The sequence below is a fragment of the Gymnoscopelus microlampas genome, assembly GCF_963454915.1.
Source record: "Gymnoscopelus microlampas genome assembly, chromosome: 8".
In the NCBI taxonomy this organism is placed as follows: Eukaryota; Metazoa; Chordata; class Actinopteri; order Myctophiformes; family Myctophidae; genus Gymnoscopelus; species Gymnoscopelus microlampas.
The window spans coordinates 12,314,212-12,340,279 of record NC_139945.1 but is presented as its reverse complement, the minus strand read 5'-3'; the positions used below and the strand labels follow the sequence as shown (position 1 = coordinate 12,340,279).

General features: G+C 43.0%; 3 protein-coding genes across 4 annotated transcripts in view; all 3 read left to right on the top strand.

Annotated features, from left to right (window-relative positions):
- Nucleotides 1-15,102, top strand: part of LOC311050331 (BICD family-like cargo adapter 1) — a 37,610-nt gene extending 22,508 nt beyond the window's left edge. The window contains exons 6-9 of the mRNA XM_084064342.1: nucleotides 3,038-3,214; nucleotides 10,403-10,518; nucleotides 11,196-11,316; nucleotides 12,975-15,102. Coding sequence (XP_083920468.1) covers nucleotides 3,038-3,214; nucleotides 10,403-10,518; nucleotides 11,196-11,316; nucleotides 12,975-13,220 — 660 coding nt within the window. The 3' untranslated portion in view covers nucleotides 13,221-15,102. The remainder of the gene's footprint in view (nucleotides 1-3,037; nucleotides 3,215-10,402; nucleotides 10,519-11,195; nucleotides 11,317-12,974) is intronic.
- Nucleotides 8,423-9,538, top strand: LOC311050005 (zinc transporter Slc39a7-like; the record flags this gene model as incomplete). The annotated part of the gene is made up of 1 exon (XM_084063972.1): nucleotides 8,423-9,538. One exon carries the CDS (start codon nucleotides 8,423-8,425, stop codon nucleotides 9,536-9,538), a length of 1,116 nt encoding a protein of 371 aa, XP_083920098.1.
- Nucleotides 15,103-15,985: 883 nt separating the features above from the next.
- The window catches only part of ube4a (ubiquitination factor E4A), a 29,459-nt gene continuing 19,376 nt past the window's right edge, over nucleotides 15,986-26,068 (top strand). The window contains exons 1-7 of one of the 2 annotated variants that reach the window (XM_084064177.1): nucleotides 15,986-16,078; nucleotides 18,946-19,120; nucleotides 20,346-20,522; nucleotides 22,618-22,730; nucleotides 23,691-23,843; nucleotides 24,560-24,719; nucleotides 25,440-25,636. In XM_084064177.1, the coding sequence (XP_083920303.1) occupies nucleotides 18,991-19,120; nucleotides 20,346-20,522; nucleotides 22,618-22,730; nucleotides 23,691-23,843; nucleotides 24,560-24,719; nucleotides 25,440-25,636 (930 nt within the window). In that variant the 5' untranslated portion in view covers nucleotides 15,986-16,078; nucleotides 18,946-18,990. Of the gene's footprint in view, nucleotides 16,079-18,945; nucleotides 19,121-20,345; nucleotides 20,523-22,617; nucleotides 22,731-23,690; nucleotides 23,844-24,559; nucleotides 24,720-25,433; nucleotides 25,637-26,068 lie in introns of both variants that reach the window. The other variant, XM_084064176.1, reaches the window with a different exon arrangement.

The following is a 26,068-nucleotide window of genomic DNA, read 5'->3' as shown; positions in this document are numbered from 1 at the left end:
CACCAGCCTTTATTGTTGTGTTCCAGGCAGGAAGGTGTGATGTATAACTGCACCCATGAGTCATTCAATACATTTCCTGTTTGTCTTATCCCACATTGTTAGAATATTTCCTTGTCGCGCCTGTTGTTGCTACTGTCGGTATACTTGATTTTTTTTTTTACACGTGAATTGCTGTCGCTTGTGGATGGATAACGGCACACAGCTGGTGAAATCGTTTGGCACATGAAAATTCACTCAGTCAAAAATCCTTTGTTCTCTTATCATAAGATCAGTAATATATTTGACTACAGGAAGTTAAATAAAGTGCAACATTGTGTGTGTGTTGGCTGTGCACACAGCACAACCTATCTAATGTAATTCTGGAACCGGGTGGAAGAAGTAGTGCACTGTGTAACTTTCCTCTTCTACCCTGAATTTGAACCCGGTTTCCTGTGTTGAATTTTTTTTACCATTGAGCTAATAGAGCCTGCCTGCTTGCTCAGGGGATAAATTGAATCTTGACCATCGGGTCAAAATTCGTGTCAGATCCTGTGTCTAGGTGAGACATGACATTTGACACAATCTAATTGTCTCAATAGACGAGCAGGGAGACAAAATACAACCACCCCAATAGGGTCCATGCAGCCATATTGGAAAGAAATTGGGCCTCTTCTTACTTCCTTCACAGGTGTTACCAATGATACTAATGAAGGCTCTGTTCCATTCTGGTCAGGGTGCTGATATTGTGCATGTTGGGTCACTAGAAACACTACATTTTGGTTCCGAAATGGCCCCTTATGGTGGGTGTGTAACTCTGAGAGTGTACAAATGGAACCAAATGGACCCATAGGTTCCATTTGGTTCCAGCCTTAATTAGTATCATTGGTAACACCTGTGAAGGAAGTAAGGAAAGGGCCCAATTCATTCCCAATATGGCTGCTGTGCATATAGCCTATTGTATAAGTTATATTGTATTAACATACTGTACCATACAGATTGGACAAAATGACATTTTATTCATACAAAAAAAGCTTGCCCATTTAAACCGGGAACGCATCTGTGTAACCACTTAAACCATTATTTTATACTTTGGCTATTCAAAAATAGCAGATATACAAGCTTGTAGATCTGCTATTTTTGAAAAATTGTGATTTTTTTTTTGTGCAAATATTTGAATAATATTCAAAGATTTGCAAAAGAAAAAAAAATATATATATTTTTTTAAAGCGAACATTTTTAACTGTAATCTTTGCTTCATGGGGGTCCCTGGAACAAAACATTTTGAGATGAGGGTCCGCGGCCAAATTCATATCTAAAAATCACACCCTGTGTGAAGGTAGCGGCGCCTTTGAATACATTATGTCATCGATATGTGTTTATAATGTGTTTATAGCCATGTGTCACGTGAAGCTTGACCAATCACTTTTTTGACGGGTCTGACCAATCAGAGCGTCGACGGGTCTGACCAATCAGAGCGTTGACGGGTCTGACCAATCAGAGCGTTGACGGGTCTGACCAATCAGAACGTTGACGGTGAACACGGACAAAGTCAGGTATAGAGCAGGATCCTCTCTATACCTAAAGGTATAGAGCGGCTAGCGCCGCTAAAAAGGTTTTCTAAATCCTAGTAGTATGTTGCTACTGTATATCAGTGGTGCTCCAACTTTTCCACGTCAAGGACCCCCAAAATGATATGTATTTTGCCACGGACCCCCAACTCAAAATATGTTGTTCCAGGGACCCCCAGAAGCACAGATCGGAGTAAAAATGTTTCGCTTTAAAACATATACCGGTATTATATATTCAAAGATTTGCACAAATTGTCCATGATTAAAAAAAGAATAGCAGATCTACAAACTCAGCCGCGCTACTGTATGAGCTTGTATATCTGCTATTTTTGAATCGCTAAATAAATCTTAAAATGACACAGATGCGTTCCCAGTCTTAATGGAATAGATTACTTTCCACCACTGTTAGTGAAGTGTTGAGTTTCCAGAGAACATGTTGTAAGTTGAGAGGGGAAGAAGGAGACTGACTGTCCTCCTGACCCATTTCCTCAGGAATGGTTTGAAAACCTTGGCGAGAAGAGGAGTGAAACTCTAGCTGTCCTAGTAGGACAAACGTCATGTGTATTCACTTGATGTGTTTTCAGTACAACATGGTGCAATGATTCATTCATTTATTCCTGCAAGTGCAATACCAGAATGTATGTCATCGCTGTTGGGCTGAAACCTTGTACAGTGAAAGTATTATCGTTGCTGTCGGGCAGAAACCTCTTATCTCCATATTTTAACTTATGGTGTTTTTTCAGATCCAACAAGCTCGAAACGCGTCCTCAATTCATCAGTAATACATACAATACAATACAATACAATATATTGGTAGAAAACTCAGTAGCATCAACAGGTATATTTACAGAGAAAGGAGGGGCGGGTGGCAGAGGATACAGTACTACCAGGGTGTTCAAGGAGTTAACCCATTCAATTTGGGAACGCATCTATGTCATTTAAGATTTCTTTGGCTATTCAAAAATAGCAGATAAACAAGCTCATAGCCGCGCTATGAGCTTGTAGATCTGCTATTTTTTTTAAATCTTGAACATTTTTGCAAATCCTTGAATTTGTATTTTTTAAAGTGAACATTTCTAACTCAAATCTTTGTGTTGCTAAAAGTATGTTGCTATATCAGTGGTGCTCCAACTTTTCCATATCAAGGACCCCCAAAATGATATGTATTTGGCCGCGGACCCCCATCTCAAAATGTTTTGTTCCAGGGACCCCCAAGAAGCAAAGATTGGTGTTAAAAATGTTGGCTTTAAAAATATATATATATTCAAAGAGTTTCACACATTTTCACGGTTTTTCAAAAATAGCTGATCCACAAGCTCATAGAGCCGCACTCGGTGCCTGCATATCTGCTATTTTTTGAATAGCCAAAGAAATCTAAAAATGACATGCTTTCCCAGTCTTAATGGATTAAACTATATGCTCACTTGGTATTTTGAGGTCAGCCAATAATAATAATAAGCAATGGATATGTTGTTCCTCTATTACTTTAGATGACAGAAGACGCGCACTGCGTCCTCCGGTTGCTCCTTCCCCTGGCCCAGGAGGAAGCCAGCGGCCCGGGCGAGGGTTCCGAGGTGGCGGCTGAACAGGAAGACCTGGCGGCCATGTTGCAGTGTCTAAAGGGAGTGGCTCAACACCTGGCCCAGACACACTGCTGTGCTCCTCAGGTGAGAGTTTGGCACAGAAACCCAATAGAAGTAGGTGAATAGAAGATGCTTGCACAACACACTCTGACCTGGTTTATATAGAAAGGAGAAACGTGATGGTCTGTATTGTGTGGCAGTCTTTGCCGCAAGGTTGCAGTTTTGACTCATTGCGTGTGTGTGTGTGTGTGTGTGTGTGTGGGCGTGCGCACGTATCTGTGTGCGTGTCAAACTCTAACGTGTCCCTGGATTCAGGAGTTGGTAAATGGTTCATTTATATAGCGCGTGTTATCCAAGGCGTGTTACAAGGTGCATTACATTCACCCATTCCCACACACATTCACACACCAATGCCACCGATGTGAGCTTATAGATCAGCTATTGTTTTTTTGGGCTTACTGTATGTTGTTGTCTCCGCCAGGAGACTATGTTTTCGTTCTCGGCCTTCCGTGTGTCCACCAAGCTAACATTGGTCAAGCTTCACGTGACACATGACAATATGTTGAAAGGGTGTGCTTTGATTGGCTAGCGAAACGCATGATGAAATAGAGCCCTATAAATAGGTGTGTCACTTCAAAAGATCATTTATATCATTTGAAGTGAGGTAAGACAGGATTAATCAGGAACAGTACTGGCGGAGACCTGTGCTCCGATGAGCACATTTTCTAGTTTCTTTTTTATCTATCAAAATGATATTTGTTTCTTTCGCTTATAAGTTCAAAAGCGGATGAACCATGGTTCATCCGGCTTTGTCGGGCGCCTATACGAACACAATTGGCCCGTGTTCGGGGGAGGAAATCCAGGCGGGGAGGGTGATATTGTTCATTGCACATAATCCTACGGGCTGGGGAGGCACCTGTCAGCAGGGAGTGTTGGGCGGGAGGAGTAGGACGAAGGCTCTACGTCCTCACGGTGGGGGCTCCTCACTGGTAGGTGAGTCAGTAGGATAAAACAGCAGTAACAACACAGAATACCTGTGTGGGGAGGAATCAATTGGCATAACAACTAAATTGGGGGGGGGGGGGAAATGATTGGCTACCCTAAATTTTGAGAAAAAAAGATTCAAAACATTCTCAAATGGCAACTTTGCACTTTTTTGACAAAATATCAGTCAAAACAGTGGTAACTAATCGGTGGTCTAGGTATGACTCTCCAAAATTGGGATGGGACCCAAAACCCTGGCGTCGGATTCAGGCTCTATAGAACAAACAACTCTATCTGTCTCTCATACACGGACAATGCTGTTGTGCCAAGCTTTCCCGTGTTGAAACACATGCCACCTTTCCTTTAGACCATACCAGGCCATGAGCGAGCACACACAAATGGGAATTGTCCCAACGGGTGGCTTGTGGCATTTACAGTCCATTTAGATTTAGCAACCTGAGTTTATCAATGTAACTAAACCCGCTCGTGTACACCCCTCACCCCCGTGAAGCCCCATTCAAATAGGCCATAACAACACAGAAGCTCTTCATTTGGTGTAAATCTCTGTGGTACGCAGGCCTGACACCCGATCATCCTGCTAACGTCTGTATCCTAGGAGCTGAATCGGGGTCTTTGTTTACTGGGCGCTGTGAGCTGTGTGGGAATCTGTGCCGTGGTACAGGAGTGTGGAGATCAGGTAGCCCAGTAATGACGGGCTCTGCGGTATCAAGGCCCAAACATTTCGCTTCCACACTTACCCTGAAGCATTGTGCATCCTAAATGCTTCACCGGGTTGTTTAACCCATTCAAACCGGGAACGCATCTCTGTCATTTTAGATTTCTTTGGCTATTCAAAAATAGCAGATATACAAGCTCGTAGCACCGATTTCCGCGCCACAAGCTTGTAGATCAACATTTTTTGCAAATCTTTGAATATATATTTTTTAAAAGGAACATTTGTAAAATATTTTGAAGCAAAGGTTTGAGTTACAAATGTTTGCTTCAAAAATATATATATATTCAAAGATTCAGATTTTCACGATTTTTCAAAAATAGTGCCGCGCTATGAGCTTGTAGATCTGCTATTTTTTAATAGCTAAAGAAATCTAAAATGACAGAGATGCGTTCTCGGATTGAACGGATTAAACTCCTTAACCACATGCACTTTAATTTGTCACCACATGAACCATGGTGTGCCTATTCTGGCCATGTCATAAAAAAGACAAAAATAGACAAACATCCGCAGACCCCACTTTGAGAACCACTACCCTAGAAGTAGGGTATTGTTTAAAGTTAAAACACAAAATATGTAGTTTTACAAATAAAATAAAAAAATCAAGGACATCTCTGTTCTTTTTTGTATTGAAAAAGTATCAAACCGTGACACCAAAATATCAAATCGAACGATGAATTTTGTGAACCGCTTGTCGTGTAATTCTGGATCAATCAGCAATCGATGACGCACATAGGAGTCGAGACAATATTCTAGGTGGTGGTGGCTATGCTTTATGTACATGATATCATGGTCAGAAGTAACACTCATGTCAGTGGTACGGTAGTTCTGCCCAGAGCACAGGGCAGAGATCATAGTTATACTGTAGCTGCTTCAGGGACAAACTGAACCATAACAAGATAGGCTGTACCAAAACAATAGCTATTAGGCCTAGTGGAGACATTTAGGCTCTTACAAGCTGTCAAATATCATAACGTATTGTAGAAGTATTATAAGTGATGGTAAAATATGAAGGTTAGATATAAGCAGCCATATAACTTCTTCCTCAACCGCTTCACCCCTACTGTACGTATGTCAGAGACAAAAGATCAACGTACACGTAGGTGAATATGAGTAGAACACGAGATACTGTAGGTGAAGCGAGTCGTCGTCTAAATGAAAAGGTTAGTAGGTTTAACGCATTAATACCTGAGGCCGATTCTACAAATGCCTTCTAAATCAGTATAGTTCTCAAACTTTTTTGTCTCAAGGACGCCCAGAATGATGTGTATTTGGCCACGGACCCCCCCCCCCATCAGAAACTGTTCCAAGGTTTTTCAAAAGTGTTCAAAATTAGCAAATGTACAAGCTTGTATATCTGCTTTTTTATTTTATGGGGGCTTTTATGCCTTTATTGATAGGATAGTAGGCTGACAGGAAATGGGGAGAGAGATGGGGGGGTGACATGCAGCAACGGTCGTCTGGATCGGGATTCGAAACTGTGACGCGACCCAGACCGCTACGACATATCTGCTATTTTTGAATAGCCAACGCAAAAATCTAAAATGACACAGATGCTTTCCCACTAACAGCAACAATACGTTTTTCTTCCATTTGTGGAACAGAGCGTGAGGAGAGAGCATCTGAGTGGAAATGGTAAAACAAAAACATATCAGTGATTTTAGCTATATACTGTACAGTATGTAGCACATGGGTTCTCAAAGTGTGTATATATGTGTGTATAAGTGTATATTTGTATTTTTTTAAAGATATTTGTTTAGCTTTTTCCGCCTTTATTGATTGTATACAGTAACCTTGCATCACCAGACTCTCCACCTCGGAGGAAAGTATTTGTTTCTAAATGGACGTATCATCCGGTCTAGGCCACGCCTACTGGAAAAAAAAGAAAGAAAAAAAACCCTGTGGGACCGGGTGCTGGTGCCGGATTTTCGGCGTCGCTTCGTTTTGGTTCCCCCTATTAGCATTTAAATGCTGAATCGAGTATAACTACTAGTTCAGTCTCGCCAGTCGCTACGAGTTGGAATAAAGGATGGATATACCAAACAAACTATTCCTATAAGCTAAAGTAACTACGCCGCATCAAGGGTTTTATTGGGTAGGCCCTAAAATTATGATGCGCTTGATCGTGGGGAATTATTTTGGGTGATACCAACACCCTTGGTTCCGGCCTTTGGTTCCGGCCGCCTGATGACGCGACTGATGACGTGCTCCCGACAGGATCAGAAACACAAAAACGGTATTGATTCCATTATACAGTAGACTGACAGGAAATGGGGAGAGAAAGATGGGGAGTGACACGCAGCAAAGGTCGTCGGCATTGCAGCCTAGGATCCCGGACCACTACGCCAGCCGCCCGGGCCATATATATATATATTTTTTTTAAAAACATTTTTAACTCAAATATGTGCTTCTAGAGGAGGTCCCTGGCACAAAATATTTTGAGATGAGGGGCGGCGGCCAAAATACACAGAATTTTGGGGGTCATTGACATGAAAAAGTTTGAGAACCACTGATTATAGCAACACAAGTTTTTCAGAAAACTGTCAAGAACAAATGTTTTGATACGGCCTCAGGTCTTAATGGGTTTTAGAAGCGACAGTAGACTCGAAGGCCCGGCGGTCGCCCATGACGCCCATAGAAAGCCTCTTGTAGTCTGTTGCTTTGTCACGCTATAGTGTGATAAAGCAAGAGATAATGGGTATCAGTTTTGTTCGCACCCTTCCTTCTGTACTCATTAATTGTGTCGGTTTTGATGCTTCATTTGGTTACACAAAGAGTGTTCCTGTGCAAATTTGTCATGACAAAATAAAAGAGTTGTGCCTGTGAAAAGTCGTTGTCATGGCCACTTATTTGGATCTGCAAGCCAACTGGTCATATCGGTTTCACAACTCAGTGCCATCAATTGTAGAACTAACAATGAATTAAGCCAGAGTCATACTTCAACAGACAATGGTGTCACGCACAGATGATAAATAAGGGGCTCACGTGTGGATGTCAGCCTTCATGTGGGCAGCATGTGACTGACGTTAGTCATCTGTGACACATCTATCCGAGTCCCATTGACTTCCATTATAAAATGTAAGTTAAAATATTAAAAAAAAAATTCAATGGTGTGTCTTCAATGTGTATCTCAGACATCATGTGGCCAGTGTATGAAATCAGTCATCTAAATGATGATGTCAATACTATGACATCAGCCATCTCCATAATATTATCCATATTTTGGACAACAAATCCAAATGCCGTTTGAGGCTACGCTTGCTGCGTTGTGCAGGTAGTCGTCGACTAAATGCCAGACTTCCAAGCAACAGCACTGTCGTAGACAAAACAAACAGTTTAACATTTAGATCTGATCTTATTCTCATCGTTAACAGTTAACAGTTATTCAACGGTTAACTATGGCCCGTGGACGTGTGCTAGCAGCACGAACACTACTGTTCACATCCGTACTACTGCTGCTGCTGCTGCAAACAACACGGCTTACAGTCTCTGCACACACGGTCCACCACGGTCACCACGACCTCAGCCATGGAAAGAGTGGTGGAGATGGACGCTCTGACAGGTCTCAGGTGGAGATGCACCATGGGCCCAGCAAATGGAGCGCTGAGGCCCACCTGCCCCCACTGGAAGAGGAGCACCATGGGCACGCTTCTGATCACGGGCACGCTCATCACGAGGACGTTGTCCACATGCAAACGAAGGAGACTGATCATGGGCACTCCCATGGAGGGGAGAGGGCGAAGAGGGAACCAGAGGGAAAGAAGAGAAGCCTGCTGGAGCTCTGGGTGCAGGCTATAGGGGCCACCCTGCTGATCAGCGCCGTCCCCTTCCTCGTCCTCTTCCTCATCCCGGTCGACTCCAACACGGACCGGCACCAGAAGAGCCTCCTCAAGGTGCTGCTGAGCTTCGCGTCCGGGGGCCTCCTGGGAGACGCCTTCCTCCACCTGATCCCCCACGCCCTGGTGCCCCACTCACACCACGGGAACGAAGCACGCGGCGGCAGTTCACCTGACCATGAACACTCCCACGGTGTGGCCCACGGCCGCGTGATGTCAGTGGGCTTGTGGGTTCTGGGTGGGATCGTGGCTTTCCTGGCCGTGGAGAAGGTTGTACGCCTGCTGAAGGGTCACGGCCATGGACACTCCCACTCCCATTCGCACGCCGTTCCCAAGGCCAAAGACAGCGACACAGAGGAGGACGAAAAGAAGAAAGAAGAGAAGAGCAGCACAGACATCAAGGTGCCGGGTTACCTGAACCTGGTGGCTGACTTCACACACAACTTCACGGACGGCCTGGCCATCGGGGCGTCGTTCCTGGCGGGGCCGGCGGTGGGCGCCGTCACCACCCTCACCATCCTGCTGCACGAGGTGCCCCACGAGGTGGGCGACTTTGCCATCCTGGTGCAGTCGGGATGCACCAAGAGGACGGCCATGTGTCTGCAGCTGCTGACCGCTCTGGGGGCTCTGGCCGGCACCGCTTGCTCCCTATTGGCCGGGGAGGGCGTGGGAGCCGCGACGACCGCCTGGATTCTGCCATTCACGGCCGGCGGGTTTGTTTACATCGCCACGGTAACAGTGCTTCCGGAGCTACTGGCAGGCCGCTCCAGTTTTGGCCAATCGCTGATGGAGATGCTGGCCCTGCTGTTGGGTGTGGGCATGATGGTGCTGATCACCAGGTTGGAGCACCAGTGAGACGTCAGGAAGAGAGAGGAGTTGATGTGAGGGAGGAAGGGTAGAAGGAGAGAGGGAATAAGGGACTGATGGATAGAGACACATTCTTACCCTGGTCTTCATGACGATATCAATAAGGTGTTTTACGAGTCATTTGGTGGCAAGTTTTTCAATCATGAGGTGAGCATCCCAAGGGGGGCTGGCATCATCCGGAGACCCTCGGGCCCAGTCACGAATGGCCCTCACAAGGTCAACCGAGAGTCCTCGGTTGACCTTGCCGTAAGCAAGGAAATGCTTCGTTTTGTTGTTACTTTTGGGTCAATTTATTTATTTATGTATTAAGTAGCCGTGTAATAAGCGGGGTAATGTATGAGGAGGTGGTCATTATTGAAATTTAAAGCCCTTCAGGGTGATTATGCACCTTCACTATCGCGTCGGTGCATAATCACCCTGTCGGGCTTTCAATTTCAATAATGACCACCTCCTCATACATTATCCCTTGCACATCGAGTGTTAATATTTTCTCATTTGAGTCCATTTTGCCTATGTTTGAACCAGTGAAGTATTTACATGATGTTTCATCATGTACTAAACTTTAGGACATGATGAAACTTCATGTAAATACTTTAGTAACTAAAGTTTGTTACATCTCAATGTCTAGTCCAGGGACCACAGGTCCAAATGGACCCTTACAGTTCTGTACTCTCAGAGTTAAACTAACACTGAGGATTCTACATTGTAAATCATGGTCCCAGAAAATAAAAATAAAAAAGGGGTTACCTAATGCTTATGCCACTGGAGGTACTTGAAAGGAAAAAGGTTGAGAATCACTGTACTAAACCATGGTGTGTAACCATCATCTTTTATGTCCCTTCACCCATCCAGAAGGCCCATGTCCTCGAGCAGAACGCCCAGCTCAGGCAGCAGTTGAAGCAGGTGACACAGGACCAGGCTGAAGTGACCCAACAGGCCATCAGAGACAGAGATGAGGCCATCGCAAAGTGAGTGAGACGCAAGATTTGTGATGTGAGATTTGTCTGTCATCCATGCACAGAACATCAGCATGATAGCTGACGATATGATGATATAAGAGAAAGGGAAGAAGAAGAGGGGGGCAAGGGGAGATGAGAGAAAGATATAAATAAAAAAATCTTTTAATTGTATTTTTTAGTTCCCCTAGGAGTAGGCTACCCCAAAGTATCATTTAAGAAAATAAAGGATAATAGCCAATTACATTCTGCATTCATGTCATACAACTGTTGCTATTAAAGCAATGCCCACTTTGAGCTGCTTTGTACTTTCATTTATGAGATCATTCTAAACAAAAAGAGAGACAAAAGTCATCATTCCAAATAAAATTGAATTAGTTGTTTAGACTGTAGAGCAACAGTTGTAGTCATGGTCACAATTTCCAGTCACAACATTACTATGATAAAATCACCCACTTTAACCTGTAAACCTGTGATGTGATGATTATACATAGTCAAATCCTCAGTGTAACACACACTCTGTCAAATTAACTGTGTACGTCCCTAAAACTGGCAAATTATAGGTTCTCAACTTTCACACTGGCTTTTCAAAGATATATAAGGTATCTCTTCTTTGTGTGCGTGTGTGCGTGGTGGTTGTATGGTGTTGTATTGTGCTTGAACAACTTGTCATTGTCGTCCCGTGACAGGAAGAATCTGATGGAAGCCGAGCTGGTGCGCAGTAAAAACGACATGATGTGTCTGAACAACCAGCTGCTGGAGGCCATCCAACGCAAACTGGAGCTGTCCCAGGAGCTGGAAGCCTGGCAGGTGAGCTGTTATTATTCTCTCTTCAGTCCATCCTGCCCTCCTCCGTACGGCAGATAGGAATGAAGATTTCTTGCCATATATTCAGTGGTGGAAAAAGTACTCAAATTCTTTACTTAAGTAAAAGTACCAACACTGCAATATAAAAATACTCTGTTACAAGTAAAAGTCCAGAATTAAAAATGTACTTGAGTAAAAGTACAAAAGTATTGGCATGAAAATGTACTTAATGTACCAAAAGTAAAAGTACTAAATGTTTGAAAATAGCAGATCTACAAGCTCACAACGCGTCGCATCGCGACGCGTTGTGAGCTTGTACACGTTAAAAGTATAATGAGAAATACTAAAAGCTCGACTGGTTATCAAAGACTAAGCCAAGACTCGCTGCAATGGTGTCCAAGCAGAACTTAAAGTGAGATGTCGAACCCAAGCGGTTCACAAGGTGATCAGTGGGAAGGGCTGTGTAGGAACATGTGAGTATCTGGGTTGTAAGGCCAGATACCCGGGTTGGTACAGATTATAACCAAAAGTAGATGTTACGCCGTTGTTTGTGGTACTTGCGGTCAACAGTAAAACCCTCTCTCTGTCTAAATACCCCACTCTAGTAAACAGGTGAACACCATGACTAATTATTAGCGTTGCAGTGCCCCAGCTTCGGTGATCACGCCCGTCGCCCACCACCTAATGCCAGTGCAGTGCCCATTGCCAAATCTATTTTATTTTTTACTCCACAGTGTATTTTGATCTCCTCACGCTGCTTTATTAAGCACTTTCCACTTTCACTATTTTCTAGTCTACAAGCTACTAGCTCACAATGCATCATGATGCCATGCATTGTGAGCTTGTAGGTGTGCTATTGTACAATGAAGTGTAGCCTATTGGGGCTTAAGTGGTTAAGACAGGATTTTGGAGAATGTTAAAACTATACTATACGACACAACTTTCTCTCTCTCTCTCTCTCTCTCTAAAAAAAAAAAAGCATAAACGCTGATGGCTCATGCCCTGATTATTGTATTATCAATCAAACTTTATTTATATAGCACATATTTCAGACAAGACATGAATATGTCCTCAGTGAGAGTTCAGAGACAGACACACCAACCTTTCATAGGCCTCAGTCTCAAGGCCTTCTGCTTGGACACTACTGACCTCTAGTGGTTGGATATAGACAATATTGTCTATGCCTCTATGGTCTAGTTTCACATGTCAGAAGTGCTATTTCACAGATTTTTAAAATGGGTAAACATAATAATAATAATAATAATAATAATAATAATAATAAGTGTCCCCTTTTGTGGCAGTTGGGGTATTTGTTAAGGCTATTTTTGCTGAATGTTTGCCTATTTTTGCTAAATGTTCGCCTATTATGACATGTGTAGAACAGGGTTAGGGGTTATTTATTTATTTATTTAGACAGGAGACCGCATATTAATGAACAATACATATCAATGTAATGTAAATACACCGGATTTAGCAAAGATACTAATTTACATCCTCAGTTCCCACAAAAAAAACATAATAACAAGCATTACATTACACAGGAAAAACGAAGCATAAATACAAAATCAGAGGTACAAAACAGGGAACAAAAGGTGCAAAGTATATCTATTTAAGTGGTTTACGATTCACGTTAAAAAGAAAACGTCTCCCTTTTCACCCAGGACGACATCCAGATCATCCTCAACCAGCAGCTGAAGTCCCAGCAGCAGTCAGAGCAGCTCCAGAGGAAGCCCACCCCCTCCTCCAGTGCCATCTCCTTCTTCCGCAGGCCCAGCGCCGCCCCGTCTGCCTGGACCCGCCAGCACGCCACCCTGACCCCCTGCGCCTCGGACGCAGACAAGGACAAAGCCCAGTCCCCCTGGAGGGAATGGCTCCGGCGGGGCAAGGGCGCACAGCAGGGCAAATAATGATGTAGACATGTGGGCATTTCTCAGTGGAGCTGGAGCACTTGGTCCTAGTGGTGCTGCTGCTCTCTCACCAGCTGGCTGTGGATGGATGAGGCAGGCAGACAGACAGACAGACAGGAAGTGGCACAACATGGCGCTTTAAATCCAGAATTCCTAGATGCCAGGAGAAGAAGAAGAGCCTCAAGAGGAAGTGTCCTGTAGTCACAAAGTAGACGGCAACACACCACACACGTTGTGAGCTTGTACATCTGCTATTTTGGGCTAAGAGGTTTGGTGTAGGGGGGAAATAGAGCAGACCAAGTACAGAGCCAAAGGTCAAGTTATGTCTGAAAATACACATTAACATGAATCCAACACTGATGCTGTCAAACAAGTCTATGAAGCTATCTATGAAATCTTTGAAAAAGTTTAATCTGCAACACAATGATATACAATATGTAGTGGGGGTCCCTGCTTCATCTCTCTCTTAGCTAAGGGGTCCTTGCCCTGAAAAACATTGAAGACCCCTGGTCTAGAGTGCCAAACGATGACTTCCTCCTCCTTTGTTCAGACGTTGGGGACAACCCGACTTTTCTCTCTGAGCTGTCGGTGTGCCTCCAGAGTGCAGCAGCACTCTGAATTTTCAAACGGTGACACTCCAAACGCTCTGAATTTCTGAAGGACCACACACAGCCCCCGGGGCGCGCTCCAGCGTGATCGGAGCGTATTTCCGAACGCATTCCAATCTGTAGTACAGGGGGCATCAAATCCCACAAAGATCCGTTTTCCAAAGAAAAAAGTAAAATTTTCTTTGGAATGTACTACAGCAGCCATAACGGTCAAACATTAACAGTCAACTCATTCGCTCACATTTCACCAAGAGGTTGAACCCTCTAAAATCACTAATGTAACAAGCACCATAGCACTTCCTCTGAATTGGAAGGACAGGTAGGCCTATGCCTCAGACTGTAAACACAGTGCCCGCTTTTTTAATTAATTGTATTCTTGTGAAGCCCTTTTAACTCTGTGGCTCGGAATGTACAGTATAATAGTAGTATCACTGTGCTGAAGGTCAGTGTTTGTATAAACAAAGTATTTGTTCAAATTGTTTACCCACTTAATCCTTATTGACACTTTGGCTATTAAAAAATAGCAGATCTACAAGCTCACAATGTGTTTTGAAACATTGTGAAAAATTGTCACACGTCACTGTGAAAGTGGTTATCCAAGGACCCGTTTTTTTATGGATGGAGAGGAACTAATCAAATGTCTCATCATTGGTAATGGTGCTGCGTTTTTTAAGGAAACATCTGCATAGTCTAATCTACATTATGTACAAATGTGAAAATGATTTTTGTAAACACCAAAATATAAAACTGTGCCATCGTGTATAAAATAAAATAAAATAAAAGATTGTTACGGTATCTAGTGGGCATATAACATGTATTATATTCCATTTTAATGTTTATATGTTTGTGCTAAGCAACTTGAGCAAACAAACACAACAGTTTGTTTGTGGGACAAAGTACTGTGGAATATTTTGTACTGTTCAAAAAGTGGTTGGTATTTTATGCACCACTAAAACACGAAGAAAGGTCTTTTATTTTCAACTCACTACGTGTACAGAACTTTTGAAAGTATGCATTGTTGTCATGGACATAATGTGAAGTAAATCATTTGTTCACTTGTTTTTTCCCCCCACTTGTTCATTTCAATGGACACTTTATCAGATGATTATAAGCTGGAATGTTGACAGAAAATGTTACACTTACACCAGTCTGACAGTGGCAAAATGTTCACTCTTTTGATGTTTTGTTTTTTCACATAATAATGCATGGATAATATGCAACATTAGCCATGCATTTGTTGTTCTTCTTATATTGTCAAATGAATAAAATTTCATCAGAACCTTACATTTTTCTTATTCTTATTGGTATTCTTCTCTTGGAAGCGACTGCAATAGCCTATGAATGAGGTTCGACGAACTATAGTAATATAATATTTATATATATATAATATATAAATGAGTTATTAACAGTAATGTGTTTGTGTTTAATGTGTTGGTTTTGCTACATGAATAGTGGTTACTTTAATTAATAGTCTTGGTAGAATAATTGTCAAACCATTCATAGATTACCCTAGTATAATACATCACATATATTTTAATAATTTGGCCTGAATCAACCACAATACAACAGAGGAACTCCATATTTTAACCCCTTAAATCGTCTAGACATACATTATACATTATCACATAGGCTACTACAGCTGGTAGTTCACTTGAATACAAGAACACTCGCCCCAAAACACGTTCGCCCCTGTGGACTGGAGTACCTACAACATTTTTCCATCCGGTGAAATATTTTATTTTCTGGCTAAAAAGTGTATATTTTTTTGGCCAGAAAATGAAGGCTCAGAGTGTTCCCACTGAGGAAAGTAGGCTGTCAATAGCTTAAAACCGCCTTTGTTTTATTGAGCAGCGAAAGTGTATTTTGTATTTTTACAGACGAGAGGCTGCGCTGCCGGGGGTTTTCAGGCAACGGCTCTAAAGTAATATAGCGTTAAGGAGAACTCCTTCTAACGCTATGGACCAGAGCTAGCCTAAAACCTAACCTTATTCAATAAAAACGATTACAAGCACTGACCGCTGGTTGCGAGGCGAGAGGTCCGCGAAACAAAATGGGGGTGAGTGTGTTTCGGGACGAGGGTTCCGGACACCGTTCTCTTTAGTAAAGCGGACAGTAGGACAATCCCCGTCGCACGTCGATGACGTCCGCAGTGTAATATTTACTCAGTGGAGCTGCCATAAGCTTCCGCAGGAGAGAGAGAGTAGCAGTGAGTGAATCTGTCAAAACATCACATTTCTACTTTCCACACAGGTATGACAGCACCACACCACTGTACTGTACATGTTGGACCTTCATAACACTCAGTCATAAGACGGTTATGTCCTCCAGGCAGCCTGGAGAGCAGGGTTTATAGAACATATATACATGCAGCTTTGACCCCATGATGACAGCTTTAGCTCGGTTAGCTTTAGCCGGTTGGCTAGCTTAAAGTAAACACTCCATGTTCCACCAGCTGGACACTGTGTTGACTTGTTGCTACAGCTGGACCGCTGCTCTGCTCAAACACCTGGAACACAGCTGTATGTATGGGTGCTTGTACTGACAGCTGACAATGTTATCTAGACAACCAGTGAGGCTAGCAACTGCTTTAGTGCTCATACACCGTTAGCTTAAAGCACACAACTTACTGATTGATGGCTGTCAGGAAAACTGGCTACAGTAGACTGTAAATACATACATAACATGAGATATGATGACTGTGCCTTTTTAGATAACAGCTGACTGTGCTAACTGGATGTCTGAAGGAGGTGGGAGGATCATGAGGGCAATGTTGTTGTTTATGTTTACAAAATGTTTATTTATGCACACAACCTCAGTGTTAACTTTAAGCTGCAATCTGGAACTTAGCCGCAAGCAAACTTAGATGCTGTTAATGCTAGCTGCATCCAAGTTGCAATACCCTCCCTTGACAGCCCATTCATGAAACAGAAAAGTCCTACCTGATTGTATTATTAACCATGATATACCAACCAATATTGCACCTGTAAAGACAGCTTGGTTATCCTCTATGTCTCTGTCAAATGTTGCTTTATTAAAAATCCACTGTTGCCATGTTATGAGCAACTTTCTGTCAATGAACTCTCTGTTTACATTGTGATCCATTGTACTCAATTCATCATAATGACATACAATACTTACATATCAGCACTCAGCAGCAACACTAAAAGCAATAATAGATATATTTGCAGAAAGAAAGTGGGGTGGACTTCTGTGGAGCTCGTTGAGGGAGTGCGTTGTTTGCATTTCTGGGGGCAACCCTGTTGTTGGGTAGGACTGGTTGACAAGCATTTACTGTCTTAAGGAATACCTGAACGCTCGGCCCAAAACACGTTCGCCCCGGGTCAAATCCGGCGACCTCGGAACGGTCGCCACCAGGTATACCTACACGTAACCTCAGTAAAACTATGCCTAAACCTAACCGTATTCCTAAACGTAACCTCAGTAAAATTATGCCTAAACCTAACCATATTCCTAAACGTAACCTCAGTAAAACTATGTCTAAAACTAGCCTTATCACTAAATGTAACCTCAGTAAAACTATGCCTAAACCTAACCTTATTCCTAAACGTAACCTCAGTAAAACTATGCCTAAACCTAACCTTATTCCTAAACGTAACCTCAGTAAAACTATGCCTAAACCTAACCTTATTCCTAAACGTAACCTCAGTAAAACTATGCCTAAACCTAACCTTATTCCTAAACGTAACCTCAGTAAAACTATGCCTAAACGTAACCTTATTCCTAAACGTAACCTCAGTAAAACTATGTCTAAAACTAACCTTATCACTAAATGTAACCTCAGTAAAACTATGCCTAAACCCTAAACCTAACCTTATTCCTAAACGTAACCTCAGTAAAACTATGCCTAAACCTAACCTTATTCCTAAACGTAACCTCAGTAAAACTATGTCTAAATTCTAAAACTATTACCTTATCACTAAATGTAACCTCGGTAAAACTATGCCTAAACCCTAAACCTAACCGTATTCCTAAACGTAACCTCAGTAAAACTATGTCTAAAACTAACCTTATTACTAAATGTACAGTAACCTCAGTAAAACTATGCCTAAACCCTAAACCTAACCTTATTCCTAAACGTAACCTCAGTAAAACTATGCCTAAACCTAACCTTATCCCTAAACGTAACCTCAGTAAAACTATGCCTAAACCTAACCTTATTCCTAAACGTAACCTCAGTAAAACTATGCCTAAACCTAACCTTATCCCTAAACGTAACCTCAGTAAAACTATGCCTAAACCTAACCTTATTCCTAAATGTAACCTCAGTAAAACTATGCCTAAACCCTAAACCTAACCTTATTCCTAAACGTAACCTCAGTAAAATGAATACAAGAACCGCTGGGGGCGAGTGTGTTTTGGGGCGAGCGTTCCGGTTATCGTCTGAAGCAACAAGAATCAGATTCAGAATCAACTTTATTGTCAGATCACACTATTACAGGTGTAATAGAGTTGATGAAATAGTTTATTGTGTGCATACTCAACATTGCAGTTACAGGAAGTGTTAGGGAAGCAGGGAAGATAGAATATGGAAAAAGGAACACAGAATAAGTCAAATAACAGGAAGGCACAGATACATACTGTAAGTTGCATGATAAATAAAATAAAAAGGCAATGGTGGTTATATGGAAGTCAGAAATGCTTCTTGTGCAGGTGGAAAACATATCCAGCATATATGCGCAATATCTCCCCGGGCCAAGTGGGGATTATGTCTTGAAAGAATGGTAGAAAGACATTTTGGTATCATGTACATGATGTGTGTGTGTGTGTGGGGGAGACCTGGGTTTGAATCCCGGGAAGTAAAGGAAACTTACGAATTGTAGCTTTAAGGCTTTTATTGTGTATTCACTTTAGAGTTGGGTCCTAAAGTCCTAAAAGGCCAAATGTAATTTTGATTCACATGTTACGGTGTTAAATTCCAAAAACTCAATTAAATCGTTAATTGCAATTATTTGTAGGATGATTTATCGTCAACAAAAATGTCATGATCGTGACAGTCCTTTGTGACAGTCTTGTCATGATCGATGATCACGATGTCATGATCGTGACAGTCTTCTTCTCGATAGCACCTTAACTGTACGTGTCCCTCTCCCCACCAGGGCCACGCTCTTGGCCTGCTTGCAGAAGGTCACCGCCCCAGTGAGATGACTGACCAGGGCAACAACAACCAGAACATCTCATGCAACCCCTTCGCTGCCCTCTTCAGCTCGCTGGCGGACGCCAAGCAGTTCGCGTCAGGCCAGAAACCCCAGCAGCTGTCTGCTGAAGCGCCGTGTGAGTGTGTGAGAGTATTGTCACGTCATCATTCATAAAGCCTGTACTTATACTGTCACAGTCACAGCCCGGTGCTTATTACAGTGTCTGGTTCAGAGGTTACTTTGGACGCATGTGTCATCTCTAAGGATATACAAGTGTCTGTTGTTGCAAACGTAAAAACAAAACGTTTTTCCATGTCTGATATCGTTGTAAGTCCAAAGCCGTTCCGCTTTTAATATTTTCTTTTTAATTATTTAAAATAGTGAAAATAGCCGATCTTCAAGCTTGTAGATCGGCTATTTTCACGACTTTTGTGCGACACTCTTGCATGATGAAGTAGGGCATTAATTTACAACAACAGGTAAAAAGTTGAAACATGTATCCTTCTGCCACAAAACATTAACTTTGTTTTGAACTTTAACTTACAATATTTTTGACCAAATACATCAATATATTGTGGGGATGACTATTGGTGCTTTTTTTTTTTTTTTTTAAGATATTTTTGGGGCTTTTTCTGCCTTTATTGATAGGATAGTAGGCTGACAGGAAATGGGGAGAGAGATGGGGGGGTGACATTCAGCAAAGGTCGTCGGGATCGGGAGTCGAACCCACGACACGCTGTCAAGCTGGATTACCAGCATATGGTATGCGCCTGGACCGCTAGGCCAGCAGACGCCCCATTGGTGCTTTTGCTAAATATTCACACAATGACATTTTTGATAAATAATCCTCAGTAATGCCTATATAACTAAATGTGTAAAGGCAAATAACAGAACAGCTAAAACACTCTAAGAGTGTCTGCCCTGAGATTTAAAGATTGGGAGGTCGGGTTCGTTTCCCCAGCTGGTTCATACCAAAGACTATAAAAATGATACTCAGCTTCAAGGATTGGGATTGGGGGTACTTCCCTGCGACATAGCGTCATGTCCAGGAGGTGTGTACTTGTACATCATGTCCAGAGTGTGTACTTGTACATCAAGCCGCCTCACGCTACAGAAACAGGAGATCTGCTCCTGCCCCTATGGGCCTCATGGCTCGGCAATGCTTACTTAAAACAGTCGGTTGAGTACAGAAAATGACATCACTTTACTGTAATCCAGCCTTTAAAGCCAGAAAAAGACAACACTTATGCCATATCACGATATTACGATATAAATAATCCCAGAAGATATATAGTCTCATATTACAATATCAATATAAAGGCTCAATAAGAATACTCAGTGTGTCCTGTGTTATGTTGCAGTGGAGGACTCGGGGGAGAGCCAGTCGGAGTCGGAGAACTCTGTGTCTGACAGCATCGAGGACAATGACGACTCGGTGGCAGAGATCAGCCGCTCGTTCCGCTCTCGCCAGGAGTTGTGTGAACAGCTCAACGTCAACCACATGATCCAGAGGATATACCTCATCACACTGGACAACAGTGAGTTCAACACTTAAGCCCCAGTCGTCGTCCACACTAAAGTGCTTCTCAAACGTTTCCATGTCAAGGACCCCCCTGGCCGTGGACCCCAGTCTGAAATGTTTTTGTGCCAGGGACCCCCAAAGAGAAGATTTATGTAAAAAAAAAATCCAAACTATTCAAGATTTTCCAAACATTTTTGATAATAATAACTTTTGCCCGAAACTATTGTGGCTCACTATACTGTAACACAACAGCCACTGAACTCTGCCTTAAGCATGGTGTTAAGTTCCCCTCTCACCAGTAGAGATCACCATTGGCCACCCTCTGTATGAATAGCTCATTTTCCAGAAGAAAATGTCACATTCATTTACTTCATAGACGTTTCAGCCAATGGAATCCTTATATAAAGAGTTTTAAGCCTGGAATCAAGACAACAAACTATGAATCAGAATCAAACTTTATTGTCACATCACATTACAAGTAATATGGGTGAAATTCTTAATTGTACAGGCCCATCAATCTCGTTAAAAGATATATAGAGAATAAAAGTACAATAAAGTGCATTAAAAAAGTGGCTAATGTGCATAATCATTTTATAGTCATGAATGTATGTAAACGAGAGTCCATTTAAAACACAGATCAGATCAGTCTGTGCATTAAAAACACAGTTCAGTTCAGTGTGCAGTGGCCACAGTCTTGGCTCTTATTCAACAGTCTAATTGCTGCTAGATAAAAACTATTCATGAGTCTGGTGGTATTGCTTATGAAAAAGGTGATTGAAAAAACACGGCTCCCTCACGCATTAGAGGGACAATATCAGTCACCAGAACCAAGGACATGTGTTTTCAATGAATGTAACATGGTTAAAATGGAGTTTGAAGTAAGTTACAATGGGGTTTATATAGGAAGGGAGTGTGTCTGATAAAAATGTATATCAAATATCTAAATACTTGATAATTAAAAACACGTTTTTTCACACCGTATATAAAAACTAACGGAGAGGTCCACTTCTATAATCTATAGTCTGGGTGACGAACAGTCATCGCCGTCGTGTATCACATCGTACTTTTGGCCGATCGGAGAATATGAGAACACGTCACATCCGGTTTGACGTATTTGACTGTTTGACTTGGTGTGGGGGGGGGGGGGGGGGCGAGTGAGTCAGCGAGCTGATCAAACCGTCTATTTGCTGCTCTCTAGTGGCAGATTTGTCGTATGTGTTTAAAACCGCACTCAGACAATTTATTTGAATGAAAAATAAAAAAATAAAATAACACACAAATCGCTGGCAGAGGGGTGAGTACATTATGAATAAACTCTGTCAGTCAATGTGTTAAAATCAACATGCTCTGAAAATGCACGAGTACCGGCTGCCGTGTTAAGTGTTCAGATGGGTGGGACGTGAACAAAGCTTTTGAGATTTTCAAGTTGGCCCCGATACAGAGAAGGTTGAGAACCTTTTGGTGTGGCTGTAGTATCTCTGTCGGTCTTTAGTTCAGTAGAGATGGAATCTCTCTCCTGCTGCTCAGTGGTGTGTGCATCTGCTACCCCTCATAAAGTATTTATGAGTCCCTCGTAAAGTCATTCCAATAAGTCACAAATGACTCACCTCCCTTTCAGACCATGTTGACGGCTCGCAGACACTGAGCTGGCTGTGTCTGTCCACCCTTGGGACGACTTAAAGATGAGTCATAATGATCTGGAAATGGAGAGTGGAAACCCCTTTCTGTGTTCAGAGTCCTCTGTTCAATATCCTGATGCTGTCAGGCTATCTGAAATAAACCCCCAGCAAAGTACCTAAATGGTGCTGGTAATTTGCCTTTTACCTACTGCATAACCCCTGAATTATACTTGGTAATGTGCAGGTGGGGTTCAATTCCCCCGGCCGGGTCATACCAAAGACTATGAAAATGGGACTCAATGCCTCCGTGCTTGCATCAAGGGTTGGATTGGGGGGTAAGTCCCTGCGACGTACTAGCGCCATGTCCAGGGGGAGCACTTGTACATCATAGAAATCTGTTATTTTTTTCAAGCAACACTGCTGTGTGCCAATTTGGTACTGTATAAATGATGAAACGACTGTAAATGAGGCTTTTGTCATTGTTCTGTCCAGGTGACCCCAGTCTGAGAGGTGGAAATGGGATCCCTCCTCGCTGTGTCCACCTGGAGGAGATGGCAGCAGACCTGGACGGACAGGACTGGCTGGATATGGACAACATAGAACAGGTACAATGTTAATCCCTTTCCCTCAACATAGAGCAGTTAGACTGTTAAATCCATCACAATGCTGCATCCCTTTCCCTCTGTCTCTTCTTTGCTTTTGTCTGTAAGATAACAACTGATGTCAAGGTTTTGTCTGGATTTTAGGGAAGCTTTGGTGGTGACCTTGTCATTATTAGTGAGGTTTGCTGAGTGGTGCATACTAAGCAGTTTTAAGGGAAGGCACATATGCATTTTCTGAAGGTGTGAGGAAGAGATATCACTTGCACTTTTTCCAGAACAAATAATATAATAGATGAACGGTGGTTCTTAGGGTTGGGCTATCGTTTCTTTTCATATTGTCCAATCCGGGCGACTCGAGATCGCTGGTAAACAATCCAATCTCCAGGGGGTGGAGGAAGTGGGGGGGTATTGACATTGCACTTGTGCTGATTAAAGCATCATTTATTCTACATCACAAAAGGGTGTCATTTTCCAAAAAGAACAGATTGACTTACTTCCAAATGAATCGGGATGCGATCTGTCTGCCCTCACCTCCACTGCTAGGAAAACACTGAAGAGTGTTTCTGCAGTACACACACACATATACACACACACACACACACACACACACACACACACACACACACACACACACACACACACACACACACACACACACACACACACACACACACACACACACACACAGAGAGCTTACAGCGCATCACATCCGCTTGTAGATCTGTTCTATTTGGCAGGCGACACTGTCATACTGCAGAGTATAAATAAGGGTTAATGAGGCTCTGTGGGGCGGACACTCATTGCTGAAGAGGTCTGCATTCTCTTTTTAAAAAGAATTGGGGAAATGTTCTTAATTTCCAAAAGTACTTTTGAATTTACTTGAGTATATACTTTGTCCACCACTGCCCATTTTATGGAAGCCTTGTACTTTAATTGGAGTCGTTTCGTTGTTTGTTCTTTCAGGCTCTGTTCAACCGCCTGCTGGTTCCGGAGCCAGGAAACCACCTCATTTACATGACGTCCTGCAGCGCCATCAACCTGTCGGCTGACCGCGATGCAGGAGAGAAGCGCTGCATCCCGTACCTGTATGCATGCTACCAGAGGTCCAAGGAGGAAGTAGGACCTTTACACTACCTGCTTTACACTGGGCTTAGGAGCTGTGTCCACAGAGGCCGCCTTTTGAGCGGAGGGCACTCGCATGCAGCGTTTATTAACACCCGCAACGTTCACACCCATCAACCATTGCTGTGCTCAAATGTCTTGATCTATATTATTACTATTAGCACAAATAGCTTCGCTGAAACAATGTAAATATAGACTTCTCATGGATGGTTGTGATAACGATTCAACGTCGGGTCGTGAATTACCGGGTTGTCAGACACAGCCAGGAGGATCAAAAGAGCATTGCTCCTCCAGCTTGAAGCGCCCAGGGCGCTGCACTAAAAACGCCGGGTGTCGGAAGCGCTGAAGCTCTGAGGTTAAGGTTAGGAATAAGTTTAGGGTTAGGCATAGTTTTACTGAGTTTACGTTTAGGAATACCTGGTGGTGACCGTTCCGGAGTTGCCGGATTTGACCTGGGGGCGAGCGTGTTTTGGGGAGAGCGTTCTTGTATTCTTTTCCATAGAAATACATGGAAGACTGCTGCTGCCAACTCAAAAGGTCCTTCTCTCTGGGACACGGCCCCTTACTGAGTTCTAACAATAATATACAAGAGCAAGTGGTGCTGTGGTCAGCACCCCTGGGTTGATAAACCACTCCTCCTCTGCTTTTGAGGAGTTTCCATTGGAGATCCTTGCATGAATAAATAATGTACTTGATACTCTGTATGCCAGGTGACGAAAGTCCCAGAGAAGCTGTTGTCCTTTGCTGTGCGCTGTAAGAACCTGACGGTGGCCAACACCCGCACAGTGCTGCTCACCCCGGAGATCTACATCAGCCAGAACGTCTACGAGCAGCTTCTGGATCTGCTGTTGGACGGTGTCAGTGGAGCACGTACGTTGTGGATGGATGGATGGGGCAACACTTTGCTTTGGCTCTTCAGCTGTTGTGTTCTTATTTTATTAGATTTATTGTTGTATTTATTAGATTCCTCCCCACACACATTTCTGTGTGTTGTTGTCACTGCTGTTGTTTCCTGCTGCTGGCTCACCTGCCAGTGAGGAGCCCCCCCCCGGGAGTCCTCCCGCCCAACGCTCCCCGCTGACAGATGCCGCCCCCAGCCCGTAGGAGTACGCGCGTTGACAATTATCACCCTCCCCGCCCGACTTCCCTCCCCCCGAACACGGGCCAATTGTGTTCGTATAGACGCTTGGCAAAGCCGGATGCACCGCGGTGGATTCGAACCCCTAGACTCTGCGGTGGTGGGCAGCTACTTTACCACTGCTTCACCCGGGTGCTGTTATGTTCTTATGCTTGATTTATTATATACCTGTACTTGGCACTGAAAGTAGCTAATCTACAAGCTCACAACGATCGCTGTGATGATGAGCGTGTAGATTGGGTATTTCAAAATGATTTATGTCCACTCTTTTCTGTGTGAGACACAATGTGCAACCAAGTACCGGGCATTAATCTCTTGTGCCCCCTCCTGTCTACTTTATTGTGTTCTTACTCTCCTGTCTAGTTTTCTTCTACAGTTTAAATTGTACCTACGGTACTAGCTTTGTTTGATTTATAAAGTTGTAATTCACTTCCCTCTCGTTTCAGAACCAGAGGAGCTGGTGGAGTTCGTGGAAGAGGTCATCGCCGGCCTGCTTGCCGACCAGGAAGTGCGTACGTTCTCAGAGGTCATTGTACCCGTGCTGGACATCTTCCATGGGCGCATCAAAGACTTGGACCTCTGCCAGCCTCTCCTCTACTCATATCTAGATGTCCTCCTCTTCTTCAGCCACCAGAAAGACATCGCTAAGGTCAGGACACTTACTTGCTGACAGATATTTTGTTAACAGTTATTTCTGTGCAGCACTATGTTGAATAGTACTAGCAGACCATAGACTATAAGATTTGGTTGTTGTCGGGCAGAAACCTCTTATCTCCATAGTTTAGTGTTTTTTCAAAACACACTACAATGACACACAAAAGCATTAATAGTACCAGATCTGCAACCTCGGTTTTAGTTTTAATTCAATCAATTTACTATCTTCTTCTGCTTTTTCAGTGTGTGTAATTCCGTCTTTAACAGCTGAAATATTATATGATGTGAGAAGTTGAGGCATGTGAGATTATTCTTTCCTATGGATAATCTATTTTATGTATTTTATGAGGTGTATTCCTATGGATGTGAATCCTGATAAAAGAATATGTTTAACTTTATATCAAGATGACCAGCACCCAGTACGCAC